Here is a 16742-nt window from a genome sequence, read left to right on the forward strand (position 1 = left end):
CATTCGCGAACCGTTGCAAATTTTTGGTCAACCATCTCAGGAAGTAAAGCGGCCAGTGTGGGGGTAGTACCAAATTGGCTAGCAACAAATCGCTCCCCCTTCGTGCGGTGGAATAAATAGAGTGAGATCATCACACATTTGCACACAGGAGCCAGCAAACACCTAAAAAATCGAACATGTTCAGTCCCGAATACGAGAAACGGATGCTGCAGCACCGCTCCCCGGCAGCGCGCAGGTTGTTCAGTTCCGGTGAAACGTCTTCCGCACACGATCGCTTCATCCCCTGTCGGTAAGTTGAGAATCCCGGGGAGCCTCTTCAGTTGCTTGAAGAGAATGCAATAGGACACTGACTGATTCGATTCGTTTCCTTTTCTCCACTTGCAGAGTCAACAACAACTGGACGACCAGCTTTGCCACACTTAGCTCCAAATCGAACGAAAACTCGCCCCAGTCAACGAAGAAGCAGCGCGAATGTGGAGAAAACACCCGGGACAGTCTCGCCTACAGCTGTCTGCTGAAAAACGAGCTGCTTGGCACGGGGATCGACGACGTGAAGCTGGTGACGGACGATAAGGTTGGCGGGGGCGGAGGTGGCGGCAGTGGTGGCAGCGGTGGCAGCGGAGGAAGTGGCGGAAGCGGTGGCCTACAGGCGAACACTATCCGGACAGGATTGTTCAAGTATCAATCCCCGACGAAGCAGGTACGTCTTGATGGGCCGTCCCCGAATGTGGAACCATTAGCACTAATTATCGTCGGAAGTTCGCAAGCCGTAACGTAGGGGTCGTATTAATGGGCAAAAAGATCACCTGTCCACCAGTCGATGTCCTGCTGGACAGGTTTTTATTTCATTCGAGCCTACCAATTCGCCATTTCATGATTTGGATTGCGCGCTGGTTCCCTATGTAGTCGATAAAATGGTTCTCTTATCAGCACTCGGCCGGCGATAGGGACACGTTGCTTGTGCCCGTTTACTTACGGGCGCCACATTGTCCGCCTTTGTGGGACACTAGAGAAGGAACCTCGTACAGGTACCGTCTTTCGTAATCTATGTCGCGTCTACCGTTTACAAGCTAGGTGCAGTTTGTTGATAAAGCGCTCAGGTGGTTGCGATAACGGGTAGGGTGTGCAAGCAAGGTTTCGCTTTGTTTGATGAAAAGAAGACTCTTTTCCGGCCTTGGAATTTTCACTATATGACTAACAGAACGATAAGCACAGGGAGAAGTAATTTCCCAACTAAAATTCGTAATCTGTGGCTGCTTTCTCCTGAAAATCATGATCTTTCAATCAGTCCAGACCAAACAGCAGTTCATGTAACAACATGTTCCTCGTTCTCGGTCGACGGCACACAAACGTGACGAGGGAAAAAAGAGCTAGCAATGCAATCAGTGTGAGCAATGAGAGTTATGTCAATTGTGCATGACAAATTCCACACGGGCTACGCCCATTGGAGCAGGGTTAACCGGGCCGACCTTCCCGGCTTCCAACTGATGCAACGACGGAGTCGAGAGTCCTACTCTGTCATATTTATGACTAGAATCTGAGTCACTGCAGCTGAAATAATAATGAAAAATAAGGTTTACAATTTTCATATCCGATCGGGATTTGAAGCGATTGTTTAGTACCGACTCAAACATGACGGTTTTTATTTTTGGTTCTGTTCGATCGTTTCGAATTTTATAAATAGAAACGTGTATCGTTTCCGCAACACACTTTTCTTCATCTTTGACTCGAAAAGAAAAGCGTCCTACCACAGACAAACCGAGACCTACATTTTGCTCCTACCTCTCCTTTCCAATGAAATAAACGCATGTCCCCGGTGCGGTGAGTCTATTTCTGCATCGATTTGGTTTTATTTTTATCAGCAACATTCTTGTGCCGGGAAAGCTGGGAAAAACCAGTCAGCCCATGTGCAAAACTGGCTGGAAATAGATCTGCTTCGTTCGCCGAAGTACCCAGGACCATCCTTTCCAGCGAACCAACGATGGGTCGGAAGTAGGTTTCGAGTAGTTTTATGTTTTATTCTACGCGTTCTCCGTTTCCACTTCCCAACCGCGAGTGGTTCGTTGGCAAGCATTGACCGAATGGCCACGGTAATTATTGGTGGTTCTTTCTATCTTTAATTTATTACTGACCAGTGGTTCGTGCGGTGCATGATCGGAATGTCTAATGATGCCATCGTGATGCGTCGCCCTAAACTCGGAAGGAAGCCCCGAAAAGGGAACTGGTTCCTGTTGTTATTGCTCTTTGCAGTTCCTTCCTATGTGACACCGCTCGTAGTTAGAATTTGATTAGGAAGTGCCAACCATATTTAGACCATTGGGAAAGCAATGACCTGAGACGACGACGTGAGTTCTTTTTTCGGATCGTTTTGGTAAACTGGCAACAAGGGCAAACCCTTCGGGAAGAAGTAGCAATAAGAAAAATGTTTAAATTAAAAGTAATCTGTTTTCTTTAACAGTAAGTTATGCAAATTCTACTCAAAATTATCGAGAAATGAGTAGCAAAATGATTGTTCAAGCACCTCATAATAATTTCACGGTTGACACACTCCGGGGGACCCCGTCATTCGAAGCGCTATGATCAGTAAATAATTGTGACCAAATGATCACCTCGCAGCGGCAAACCACCACACGTATGGGGGCTTTAGATCCTTATCGCGAACTCCCGGATCGCCGCCGATCGTGGCGTCGCCGATTTTGAACGCGGCCCAACACCCGGCGCCGGTACGCGTTGGCCAGTAGCCGGCGCGGTTCAACCCATCAGCGAAACGCTAATCAAATCTTTTCGCATCCATCTCGACCGCGAGACCGCGAGGACCCCCGCGAAGAAAGATCGGCCAGCAGTCAGATGTGAAACACACAAAAACAGACAAGCAAAATCCCCGGCATACCTTTAGCAAAAATTCGCGAACGAACGGAAAGAATAGAGGAGGTGGAGAAGGGGGGAAAAATATATGTTAAACGCAGTAGCATAAGTAACCTGAGGAGCTGGGTCCGGGCCCGCGATCGGTCGATGAAGCTCATGGTTAATTTTCTCGTTGACAGAATGCGCTCATCAACACGCAGGCCGAATGGTCGGAGCGGAAAGGGGAGGGACAGAAACTGCAGACATTATTCGGCCTGTCGGTCGGTGTGATCGGCGATGCGTGCGTACCGTGCGTGCGCCAATTTGATTTGATGAAGCCGTCAAGCAGATTTGCGAAAAGCAAAAAGGAGAAGAAGGAGAGCATCGGCTGAAAAGATCCGATCGGAAACGCACTTTCTTTCGCGAAACACGAGGACATAAGCCGGCAACGGTGGAGGCGATCCCGTAATTAAAACCATTATCATACGAATCGTTGCCAAAGGTGGGAAGGCCGGAATGGTTGAAAGTGAATTTTTGGCAAACGTCGTGTGCGTAAGAATTTCGGATCGACATTTTCGTGTTCCGTGCGTCGGAAGCGTAGAGTTGCACGTTTAACATATTAATTTGTCCGCCCAAAAAAAAACAGGGTGCTCTGCAAAAATCGAACGCATAAAATATTCGCCACCGGTCGCGAAATCCACGCACCCCGCTACGCATCTTGCGTATTTTATTGTGATGTGGCACTGTGGGGAAAAGAAATTTGCAAATGTCTCCTCCTCTAATGCCTTCGGTTGCATTAGATTGGCGAATTGAGAAGGAAAGTAAGCAAAAAAAACAAAAGACGGCCACCGAAAAGTTGCGTTGATATGGGGTAGCAAAATTAAATCAAAAGGTGCCATTTCCCAAAACGATGCATTTATCCCGGATCGGCCCCGAAAGATAGCGTCATTGGGAGGAATTACTATGTAAACGATCCGGATTTTTTTCCTCCCCCCGCTGTTGTCTAAATGGTCTAATCAATATCCACTAATTACTTGATTGAAACATTTAGGAAATCCTCCACCGGCGGTTACTCTCGGTTGGCCATAGGTCTTGTTTTTTTGTTATTTTGAAAGAGGGAAAAAGTTGCCCCAGTGCGTGAATTAGACCACAGTGCGTACGATGATGCGTATCAACAGTAGGAGACAGCAGGGGAAAAAAAACGAACCAAAAAGAATAATTCACAGACCCGCACCGTTTTCGGTTTTATTTTTATTATTATTTTGGCAACCCCATTTTTGCAACCGGAAAAAAAGAAACCTTGCTTGCTTGGCCGAGGGGCGGGTTTCGCGAAAAATAAACTAGAAGACCCGATGAGGGTAATTAAGAAATCCGCAATCGGACGGGGTCGGGTGTATGATAACGAGCGCCTAGGACCTCCAGTAGTCCCCCTCCACCCCCTCGCTGCCGTCTGCCTTTCTCCCGTTGTTCGGTGACAATTAATTGCTGTATATTATGGCCGGGTGCGTAAGTGCGTGAGCGAGCTGCGCTTTTCCTCCCTATAACCGCTCCCCGCGAGCGTTGGTTGTTTCTTTTTTTCTCGTCTCTTCGGTTGCGAAAATAATTCCAAAACTCATCCATCCATAACCGCAACTGCGAGGGCGCGCGCGGGTCAGTCGGTTTTCTTGGCGAAAAACACACGCACCACACGCACTAGAGAGGAAAAAAAATCATACTCCTTGAACAAATTGGACGCTCTTCTATGGTTTTCCGCCGCGGCGCCATCGGCGGGGCGGGGGGAAGAAAAAGAACTGCCCGAATTTAATGCCAAAGCACCCCTCATGGCCTTCTCCCCTCACCTTCCTATCGGTCCGGCTGGGGTTTCGTTAAATGATAACCGTTAATTGAAAAGTGAAGAAAAAAAATGAAGCCATTTTCAACAACCCTTCCCGTAAGGCACGCACCTTGTATCACGCGGCAAGTTAACGCTGGTTGGTCGGTGGCCGGTGGTGATTGTTTTACTTGTTTTATTAGTTTTCTATTAATGTTGCATTTTTTATATTTTTATTTTCAATTCGCCAAAGCAAACAGCCCGCACGCACCAGTGGCCATGCGTAAGAAGGGAACCGGGTGGTGGAGAAGCGGTGCGTGTGTGCGTGCGTACCGAGGTCTTATCGGGAAAATCCTGTTGTCGGTGGCAACCTCCAACCGGCAAATGTCATCATTTTTCATCCACTTTATTGGCCACCGTTAATTGCTGGCGCATACCTGCGGTTTTTTGGGAAGGAGCACATACCTTCCACGGAGCATAGACGCGCGGTGGCGAGGGGGGCCTCGATCATGCGATCGTGCGATCGTTCGGATTTGTGTCAGACAAAACGACCAAACTCGTCGGTGAGGCGTGAAACGGCATTTGTCACACTGGTGATTAAAATATCAATTTTTTGGAAGATGGTGTAAACGATCGTTCCGGAAACAAATCGTATGTGGCGAAAAGCTCGATGGAGCGTCCATAGAACCGTTTGGAAAAAGTCCTCGTATAGCGGACAGATACCGCTAGGTCCTCGATCAACTGATCCTTGCCGAGTCGGAGCTGAACCATGTCTTAAGCAAAAATCACAATTTAATTCCTAATCGTCTCTGACGTCCACGAGTTGCCCGAGTGCATAAGTGCTCCGATTGGTTTTTGCGCATTCTGCTGCAGCCTAATCAGCCAAATGGGCTGTCCAAAATACTTGCGCCACTTTTGCCGGCGTTTATAGCTGTTTTTCCCTGCCCCTGCAATGATACGCCACACGGATAATGGCATCAAATGACCCGAACGGCGGGGCTAGACTGACTTTTGGGGAGAAACATCTTGATGCTTTGCGTATTTGTCCAATTTGCCGAAGGTTGACGGGAGCGTTCGCTTGCTGCTTATCGGTGGACCCCGGTGCAATTTCCTAGTCCGTAAAATACCCGGGTGGCCCCCGGGGTCACCGGTACTCCACGGAGCGCGGAGTGATTGCAAATTTAGATGACTGCAAAATGAATATTCGGCTGCTGCATTATTCTGACCGCGTTTTGCGTCGTCGCCGCCGGGTGATAAGATTTAATTGCGTTCACCTTTTTCTCCCGGTCCCGGTCTTACACGGGACAGGTTGCCTTGCCTTCCCATTGCACCTCCGATCCGATGCGGATTTTCTTGAGCGATGTTTCTAGGCCATCGCATAACATATTGATTAGGCCCGCGCTCTCTCGGGTGTACGTTGCAATCGGGTAATATTTTTGCAACAAACGTCCGTACGTTTACGAGCCACCTTCAGGTCACGACGATAAGGGAAGAACGGTCACGATTGTACCGATTTTCCCCCCTGAACGTCGTAGGTTTTTGGCCCGGGTTTCCCTTCGGTTCGGTCGTTCGAATCGTCGGTGTGTCGTGTGGTGGACGGTGAAGGTGTTTTATGGCCGGTCAGGTGTTACGATGGTTCTGCCAAACGTCACCTGGTCTTCCGCCTGCCATAGAGCTTGAATTTATGGAACTTCCTTTCGAGGCGAAAAAAGAACCTTCACGCGTTAAATCTGCGCTCCCTTTTCGATTGATTTACTACGCATCCCTTCTCCGGAGAGCCCTGCAAACGGTCCCCTTCCCAAGCCGCCCCCTGGTAAAGGGGTAAACTCTAAATTATTCTATTGCCCTCCTCTCCCACCCCGATCCGTTCGGTGTAAGGGTGGGTTCTAAGCTGAACGTGATTCTGCCTCAGATTTGCTCCGCTTTACTTTTCAGCTCGCTGGAACCGATTCACGCAACGCCACCGAACCGTGGCCGGCTCTCGATCGACCTTATTTTTCGATTACCTCCGATTGCCCCGGACATCCATTTTCCCGGAGGGGGGTGAGTTTGGCACGAGGGCGGGGATCCAATTTGTGCACGCACTCGCACGACGGAGTGTGTGGGGTGCTTTTTTTCTGTTCCGAGCTTGTTTTCTTGTTACTTTACAGTCAAAGTTTATGACCCACTCACACTCATTACTACTCCCCTTGACGGCGAGGGGAAACCTTGAGGCCATCCTTTATCTTGCAGCGTCCCAAGCACTGGCCAATAAATTCGCGAAATTCTACCACCAACTCCAGGGCTCCGGTTTGCGTCGTTTTGCCTCGTTTGAAACCGGCAATTAATGTTCTGACCACTTTTGCCGCTGGTGGCGCCTTTTGCGTTACGGAAAACATGAATTCTCGATGGGGGTATCTTAATCGATCGTGGTTTCACTTTCTGTTACCTGCTTCCGCCCGGGCAGGATCAAGATTTGCCGGTTTGGTGGCTAATGAATGAAGCTGATCGTAAATTCGAACGTCGTTTATTTGAAAGCATAAACTTGAACTTGCTGTTTAATGCAGCCGTTATTTGTCATAATCTTATTACCAATTCCTGCCTTATGCTGCATGGAAAAAGATAATAAAAAGACTTCAAAGCATTTCTTTCTAAACTCACGAATAGAAAGGTTTTAATAGTTCAAATAAAATAAATTACTCCATCGTGTTTTGAGATGAAGAATGATTTCACTCACACGTTGATAAGCGGACGAGATTGCATAAGGGGTTGCCTAACCCGTGGGATAGTGTGGTTTTGGCCTACCGGACTCTGATGGGTAACCGCAACCGACAGTTTATCGCTGCTATGCTGCATGAGAATTATACTTTGTCCAGGGGCGTTTGCAGATAACATTATAAATATCAGTTACTGAAACGCAAGAACCGTTTACGATGGATAGGATTTTGTGCAGACATGTGAAAACATGTTTTAGTAGGGTTTAAATTTAATGGAACTTGGGATGCGTTCTAAATAATTATGTATTTCTTGATCAATTGTTTAAACTGGATAATATATTGATAAATTAACTCATCGAGGTTTTTTTTTGCCGTTACTGTGCGCTTATTTAGTAAAAGTTTTCCGATCGCAGTGTAGCCAAGTACGAGATTTATTTTTGCTTCGATGCAGCAAATGTTGAAAGCAGCATACAGGTGCTAAAAACTAAACAAACCACTCGTCCCACATCGAATGCTGCTGGGAAAGGTGCAGGAGGAACGAAACGGTGCTCCGGTGCATGTGCATATGCATTTCCACGCACTGACTCTGACCGTAATCCGCATCAAAAAGTGGAATGCATCGTCCGGTGTGCCTGTCCGCCTAACTGTAAGTCTGGCGTGTAGTTTCCTTCCCTATTGCCGCCTGCCGCCACACGAATCTCTATGCCTCGAGGTGCATTCCCGAGTGCAACGACTTTCGCGGCTGTTGCTGCAGCAAAAAAACGGAGAATGGTCAAGCGCTTGGCCGGCAAAAAGGGGCATCATAAAATAAACAGCGCGATAAGTGCTGGCTCATAATCATCTTTCGCCGGTAAATGGGGCCACGCATGGTAGCGCAAAAGGAAAAATCGGAAAAGAACTGGTGAAAAAACACAATCTGAAAGCCGTGTGCAATATGCCGTGATTTTTTTACCGGTTTTGCATTCTGCGGCGGAACCTACTATGTCCGAGGGGAGTGTCCTCGCCTCGAAGGGAACGTAAGAAAGTGCATTTCGCAAAGTGCTACAAACAAACCCTCTAACCTGGAAGTTAACGGAAGGAAGGTAAGGCAAACAACAACAACAACAACAAAAAAACGGGTTCAAAAAACCTCACCCAAATCTCACCCAAAGGAATTGAGGGAATGGAGAGGAGAGGGGAATTGATAATAAAATTTGCATTTAGTACAGTAATTTAAGACAGACGCAAATAAAATCCGAGCGTGGACAGTTTGACCGCGAGATTGTCCGTTTCTCACTTTCTTTTCTTCTTATTTGATCTGTAAATTTCAATTTCTGATTACGTCGATTTATTCGCCGTTTGTTGATCACAAATACAGCGTAATCGCAAAATTTGTCGCGAATTGCAATCTCTTTAAAAAAATGCCAATTAAATTAGTAGTAACCACACTATCCGTGCATCTTATTCTTTCTATTAATTTTTAAAAAAGTTCTATTATTTTTTACAAAGAAATGAGCTTGAACTTGAAATCGTAGATCAATCGTAGTTCGATTACAAACAACTTAGTATTATATCGAATCCGACATTTTTAAATCAACAAAAACTTACAAGATTTTTTGTACAAAACGATAAGAGATAGCTTTTGTTTCTCTCCTATCAAACAAGGCATAAAAACTAATATATTCGCGAGGTTAATATCTTTTTCTTGCAAACGAGTTTTCTTTTTTGGCATCCATCACCTAGAATACACGTTCGCCAACAACTATCTCCATATAAGTTACACTTTATTTGACACTCCGTAAATGGCCGCAACCCCGAATCCAGTCGGCAGAATGTATCCTCCAAAGTTTTTTGTTTGATGTGGGAGGAAGATTACTCATTTGCTTTCTCATTTCTTATTCTTCAACACTTTGCCTAAAAGTAGGGTTTGCTTTTTGCATCGGTTTCCATTAGACTTTCGACACCTGACGCCCCGGTCTTCCCTTGAGTGTAGGGGGCGGAAAATGGCTTGGCCACTTGTCCGGAAAGTGCCAACGAAAAAAAAGGTGTCGCACGAATATTCAAATACACGATTGTTTTATGCAAGACCCGCGGAGGAGGATCATTACACTCGCCCGGCGGCAATCCGGTTGGCTTTTATGGTCGGCCGTAATTTATGCTGGCAGTTTCACGAACCCCCCCGTCGGAACAATTTGACAATTTTTTCCGTTTTTGCACTCAACGCCGTGCGATGGATTTGTATTTTTTTTGTTGCATTCTAAGAGTCGACTTTGACGCCATTCCCGGCCACTGGAGTGCAGTTTAGTTAACATTTTAACGGCTGCACGCGGAAAGGATATATCACATGATCTCATCGCGAGTTGTGTGTGTGTGCGTTTTTTCCATACAATCTAGTCCATCCTACCACGATAGAAGTCGCGCCTGCCTGAATGTCCCTAATTTACATTCCACATGATTGTTGCTGGTACGCCTGGAAAAGTCATTAGTAGTACGACGCGATTTGTTGTGCACACACCCGTCCCAAACCCCGTCCCACACCAGACGGGGCGACCCTCATTAATGGGTCATTCGCCTTTTCCATGCCCATTGCCGAACGAAGTCGATATATGCAAAGTGGCGGAAAATCCTATCGAAATGGCGACGTATGTTTTGTTTGCAATTTCACTGACCGGGGAAAAACAAAGACATGGCTCGATTTACCCAACTTTGAGGTAAAACTCTAAAATGGCATCATTCAAAATTCTTGCCGTAGTTCATTGATCGAAAAGTGGAATTGTGCAAGCGATATAAAATTTCAAAGTTTAAAAAAAAACTCGACTTTTGTATTACTGACCACCGCTAAGTTGCAAACATAGGAAAAAAAACAAATGTGAAAAAAGTGCACCTTAATTAATGCACCCGCATCGAAACCGCAAACTCATCAAAGGGGAGGCAAAAAAACGGCCGAAAACCAACCCGATTTCGAGTGCAGTCTATCGAGAACCACCTTCACGGCGTTTCGGGCGCGCGGAATTCGTTAGTCACGTGTTGCGGTCCAATTTGGTGACCCCCTAGTCCGTCATATGTGGCTCGTAAAAAACGGGAGCTCAAGTTCCTTAAAAAGGAAAATTAAAAAAGTTGATACCTCCGGTTATCAAACGACATCCGCTCGAGTTGAAACAACGTCATTCTAACTACTTCAAGTTTTAATGGACCCCCTGGATCCCCGGGCGAGAGCATTCCATCATCAAAACAATAAAGCACCGATCGATGGCACTGGACGATCAACCCACTGCAGCCCACCCCAGCAAAGACGGAAACCCTCAGCCTGACCGCCTTGGTTTGACGACTCTATTGCCAATTGCCAAGACGGTAGTTAAATTAAGCAACTACGCGCACCTCCCGCGGTGCAGAGTGCGCCATCGTGTGTCTGTTTCCACCCATTGACTGCGGTGAACGACCGATTTGTGGCCCCCCGGGGTCGGTTCGGTTCAGAACCGCCCGTCGGCACTTTTTCCACCGCCCTTTTCCCCACGGCTCAGACGGTTCAATTTTATGCTGACCGGGAGCTGGTCGGTCTTTATTTTGTTCTTTCCTTCTTCGGTGTTACGGCTTTCGGAGTCAGTTTTCGCGTTTGGAGTTGTGAAATGTAGCACCTTATGCACCGGACCAGGTGCATTGCTGCACCGAATTCATACTGGATGAGCTAACGATTTTCTAGGAAAAATCTGTACACAACACGATCCTAATGCTTTCCGCGGGGTTGGAGTTAGAACCCGTGTCAAGTTTCTTCCCCTTACCCCTGTGAAGACTGTCGTAAAAGAACACTGGAGTGTTGGGCAATTGGAAGAACTGGTCCCAATCTCGGTTGTTGCCTTCGGCCGCCGCCGAATGTTGGGCGCGTCGTTGGGCTTGGTCATGGTCCATCAACAACAGCCCGTATTTTGTTTCGGCTCCACCCCTCTTCCCTCTCTCCGAAGGGTAGAAAGAAAAACGCCTCTGATGGTCGCACGCGACGCCCGTTTTTTGCTGTGTCCGAGAGGACGTTGGAAGCGGCGGAAATTGATGAGCCATGAAGCCGCTCGCGGGGGGAGGGTTCCGGGGAGTAGTAGTGCACCTTATCGCGCACCAAACGATACGGCTTTCGTCCGATTAGATGGGTTTGCACTCGGCGCGGGCTGGGGGGGATGCACCAGCACCACAAGCTCAGGATGCGCGAACTATGGAAAAACGGCCACAACAAAAGCCAACGTGAGGAACTATCAGCGCCATTCGATCAAGTTTACGAGATCGAGTAACATCTGAGGGCAAATAAAAACGGCACAAACGTCGATGCATCACGCACTGGACCGTATCCCTCTCTCCCTCTCCGCCCTCCACCCGTATACCGGTTGCAATGTTTATAGTTGGGCTGCTCCCGGGGCCAGAGCTTAACCGTCGTCAGCTGATAAGACCGGTGCGATGCTTTGCACGTTCTTGCGAGCTACCGTCGCTGGTCTTGTTGCAGTCAAGATTGTAGATTAATAAATTTTAACAAGGAATCCTTTTTTTTTGTTAGCAAATTCAAATTGCATCGGAAAGTCTATGGGGCGTGAATCGGTGGGCCGAAAAACATCCAACGACAATCCGTCACCCGGGGCGGCGAGCGAGCTGATAATGGGTCAGAAGATCGGTAATGCTGGTCCGAAATGGGCGGACCATTTTTCCGACGCTCATTACCTCGCTCACTCGCAACCTCGTGGTGCAAATTAGTGAACGATCGTTTAGAAAATGATCGTAAATTTTTCCTAATGCTGGCGTGTCTAGACATCTGTTGTGTGGCGTTGTGTTGTGCACTTGGTGCATTTGCATATGTCTTGCCGATTGACTGTGCGGTATGTGTGTTGCGGTTTATTGGAATAACAAAGTTTTTTCCAGATTATCAGACGAACGCCATAAATACCTCGAGCGAATGCAATGACGCCAAAACGGTTGCAAATTTATATAAGACATCCTGTGGTAGCGTCATCTTCCGAGTCGTCGCTGCATTGCATTTGCGGCCCAATTGCATGCGCGCCCATTATGCGTCCCGCCGGTCGATCGTCCGGACACGGATCCGTTTGAATTTGGAATCGTATCTCTTGCTCCCGTGCATTTGCATGCAGCTCTTCAGAGTGATCTACGAACTCTGTCTGGACCTAAGTAAAGCGCACTCAACGGCCGGGATTGATCGACAACAGGATGGACTTTCTTTGTGCGATGCTACACCGAGACGAATGGTCCAATTGCAGTTCTTTCTTTCGCCCGACAAATGTCTTGTTGTTCGTACATTACTTCGCAGACGGGTTTTAGATGAATCCAAATGGGCAGCAAGAAATTGGTGGAACGTGCCAGACGGTCTAATAACCGTCCTTTGGTAAAACGTTCAATTGGACTAAATGTTTATAGTTGTCGATCGGTGGGGGGTTGCTTGCTTTCAAATATCTTTGATAAACGGGCCATTCGGCTTAAGGGTCACTTTAAAAATTATGTTGATTTTCATCGTCTTACTAATAATTCAATTTTCTTTTGCTTTCAGGACTACAATGAACAGTGTCCCTACTCACTGTCGCCCGTTAGCATCAAGAGCCAGAAGCTGCTACGATCGCCCCGGAAAGCAACCCGCAAAATCTCGAAGATCCCGTTCAAGGTGCTGGACGCACCGGAGCTGCAGGACGACTTCTACCTCAACCTGGTCGACTGGTCCGCCCAGAACGTGCTGGCCGTCGGTCTCGGTAGCTGCGTTTATCTCTGGAGTGCGTGCACGAGTCAGGTACGGATCGATTTTGCGCGATCATGACGGCTGAACGGTTCCCTGAAAATAACAACTCCATTTTTATGCTTTTAGGTGACGCGACTTTGCGATCTCAGCTCGGACTCGAACACAATCACCTCCGTTTCCTGGAGCGAACGGGGCCACCAGCTGGCGGTCGGTACGCAGCATGGATACGTCACCGTATGGGATGTGGCCGCGAGCAAACAGGTACGCATCAGGCAAACACACCGACCGATCCGGGGATGATGCTAGGCGAGCGAAATGTAATGTCCCGAAAGTAGTTCGCAAATACACTTGACGAAGGGATAGGCTGCCGAACTATTTGCTGCTGCGCCCCTTTTTTTGTTTTGGTGGAGTGCCACCGTCGTTTGGCAGGAATTTCCCTCCATCTCGTGGGGCGGGGATTATGGACAGAATCCGTTTACTTTTCTCCTTCGGCTGTTGTTTGCATGCCGAGGGAGTAACCGATGGCAAATGGATTTCTGCAGACAAGAACATACCATACCTATGTTGTCCGATCGTTTTGAGACAATTCTCGAGTGCATCGACCAGTGGACCCGCCTTCGGACAGTAGGACCGATCCCATCCGTCGCTCTCCATTCCATACGAATTTTTAATTGATCTTTATTTACACAAGCACTTCACGCGGTGAACGGGGCCCGGTCGTGCGCACGTCTCCTGATCTTTTGACCATCTTGCGAGCGCAGGCGGTGGCGGCACCGTTTGTGGCACGTTTATGTATTTGCAAACAAAAATCCCGCGAGCCTACAGGAGGTACCGCCGGTAGGAGGGCGGTGGTGCACGCGTCACAGTCGGTAGCGAACGTGTTGCGCTTCCAGTAGCGGAAACCTCGCATCTGTTCGCATGTGGTTTTTATTTTATGTTATTTTTTCTATCTTACTTCTTTAAGAAGACAATTTCATGAGACAATTGACAAGAGCATTGTGTGTGCAGGAGAATTCGTAAGCTGTTTGCCCGCAGTCAACACTGTGGCGGCCCCCGTTTTGCGGGGGTATTTATTGCACTTTACTGTTGCATGATAAATTTCGTTGACATTCAAGTTGTGTATTTTGGCATTTTTTTTTTTACTTTTTGTGTGCTTCAATCACCAAACAATCTGTACCATATTTGGTGACGGTTATTTGTTTCATATAAATAATGAAACATTATAAAAAAAAACTGGGGCCAAAATGTTCTTTTCTTGATTAAACAATTATCACATTTATGTGTTTTTTTTCTTCTTGCTATCATAAATCGCATTGGTTTTGCCAGCATTTTTTTGGACATACTGGTAGTTTCTATACAGTTGTGAGTCATAAACATATGTGAATTTTTTGTTTGCGCGCGCCCTATTATTCATCATGGATTCCCAATCTGTTATTCATGGTGACTTTTTAACTGAGTAACATTTACTCACATGTTGAAGGGAAATAAAAATATTTTCCATAGAACCGAATCAATTGAACGCAATCCAAAACAAATATTTGAAGATCATTTTTGCTCATGTTATACTAGAGGGAGATAAATGTCCAAAGTTTGTCGTTGGTTCAAAGTTTGTCAAACAATTCCGTAGCAACATCTTGTTTCGTCACGAAAAGGAAAGTGACCAAAAAGTTGCCAAAATTTGCGAAAACCCAAACACACAACTCACGCCTTGCTTCCTCTCGGTAGCTTTCGATCGGGCTTCCGTGAGCAATGTGGTTTGCGAATTTTCATTCCATCTTCCGCTCAGAAAAGGGTAATGGGATAGGCATATCCAACAGTGGCCTGCGTAATTCCAACAAAAAAAAACACATCCGCATTTCTATTGACATGAGCAAAGAAAAGAAGAAAAAATGAGCTCAATGGTTTTAGCGACGAATTCCGAAGTGCAAATTCGCAACTTCATTCCGACTGCTGCCCACCTCCGCGGGAAGGCAGGGCAAATATAATCGATGACCTGCCCGACCGTTTACGCACAAGTGCGTACCGGGGGAAAAAAAATAAAAACCAAATCCTAGCCAAATTCAAATTCCCTTTTTGCCAACCTGTTCACTGTCACTTTTACTCGGTTAGAAAGTCTTCTTGAGGTGTGCGGAAAACGAAAATAATGTTTATATTCGCAAACTCACGCACTTCAGCGACACACACGGAGATCTAACGCCCCACGCACGCATCGCGTCACGGCGTGACATGAATTTAATAACCAAACGCACTCGTCCATCAAACGCGCGTGTGTGCGCTGGTGGAGGGGGTGGGAGTTTTTGCTAGCCTACTGTTGCTTGCGGTTTTTGCAAGGAAACAGGCTTTGCAATTCACGTCAACTGAGATCCGGAAAGTACGTGGCCTACTTTTGGATGGGTTTAGACTTTTTGTTTTTGTCTCCCGGAGGAACGCACTTTGCTATTTTATAGATTCTTGTGAAAGGTGTTTTTGCTTGCAATTTTGTACTCACTGTCGATACTCATCTTTCTCTTCGCAGGTAAATAAGCTACAAGGCCACTCGGCGCGCGTCGGTGCGTTGGCCTGGAACGGGGACGTCCTATCGAGCGGGTCTCGGGACCGTCTGATCATGCAGCGCGACACACGTACGCCCTCGCAGGTCCCGGAACGGCGGCTCGCCGGCCACCGGCAGGAAGTGTGCGGTCTAAAGTGGTCCCCGGACAACCAGTACCTGGCCAGCGGTGGTAACGATAACCGACTGTACGTGTGGAACCAGCACTCGTCGACGCCGGTGCACTCGTACTCGGAGCACATGGCGGCAGTGAAAGCGATTGCGTGGTCACCGCATCATCACGGCCTGCTGGCCAGCGGCGGCGGAACGGCCGACCGGTGTATTCGCTTCTGGAACACGCTCACCGGCCAACCGATGCAGTGCGTTGACACCGGCTCGCAGGTATGCAATCTCGCCTGGTCCAAGCACTCGTCGGAGCTCGTGTCGACGCACGGCTACTCGCAGAACCAGATCCTCGTGTGGAAGTACCCCTCGCTGACGCAAGTGGCCAAACTAACGGGCCACTCGTACCGGGTGCTGTACCTTGCGCTTAGTCCGGACGGCGAAGCGATCGTTACCGGAGCCGGCGACGAAACGTTGCGCTTCTGGAACGTGTTCAGCAAGGCTCGCTCACAAAAGGAGAACAAATCCGTACTCAATCTATTCACGAACATTCGGTAAAGCCGCCTACTCCGTGCCGGAGGAGGGTGGTGGTGAGTGAGCAAATCAACAGTGGTTGGGCGCCAGAATCGTATCGAAGATGCAGTTTCCTATATGTTTTTTTTTAGTTTTTTTACACCAACCGTTTTTTTTGCTAAATTAGATTATTTCTTACTTTTCCTTTTTGTTCCGCTCCTTATAAGATAGGGGTTCCATTTGTGGAACGTATTAGTCCATGGGCGGCATAGTGCCGGGTCGGAGGGTGTGTCATCGACACATGGGGTGAATTAGGATTGTACTGCATGTAACGGGGTGTTGTATATGTTTTTATTGTATAAATATTTTCGTTATATTTGCAACTTTAGTTGGTACGTACAATAGCACCGATTTACACACTACCATTTACTATCGCAGTAAGCTACCACTTTTCTGTTCGTACATGTGTCCCTCTTGCGTGAGTGAACTTAGGAGGCATCGTTTTTTTTGTGAACTAGGTTAACAAATTGA

The 16742-nt window shown here is 47.4% G+C and overlaps 1 protein-coding gene across 1 annotated transcript; it reads left to right on the forward strand.

Annotated features, from left to right (window-relative positions):
• Positions 1 to 149: 149 nt before the first annotated feature.
• Positions 150 to 16367, forward strand: LOC131286643 (fizzy-related protein homolog). Its single transcript, XM_058315624.1, has 5 exons — positions 150 to 289; positions 385 to 700; positions 12866 to 13099; positions 13175 to 13309; positions 15564 to 16367. Exons 1-5 carry the CDS (start codon positions 177 to 179, stop codon positions 16254 to 16256), a joined length of 1491 nt encoding a protein of 496 aa, XP_058171607.1. The 5' UTR covers positions 150 to 176; the 3' UTR covers positions 16257 to 16367.
• Positions 16368 to 16742: the final 375 nt, after the last annotated feature.

This window comes from Anopheles ziemanni, chromosome 3 (genome assembly GCF_943734765.1).
Source record: "Anopheles ziemanni chromosome 3, idAnoZiCoDA_A2_x.2, whole genome shotgun sequence".
Classification (NCBI taxonomy): domain Eukaryota; kingdom Metazoa; phylum Arthropoda; class Insecta; order Diptera; family Culicidae; genus Anopheles; species Anopheles ziemanni.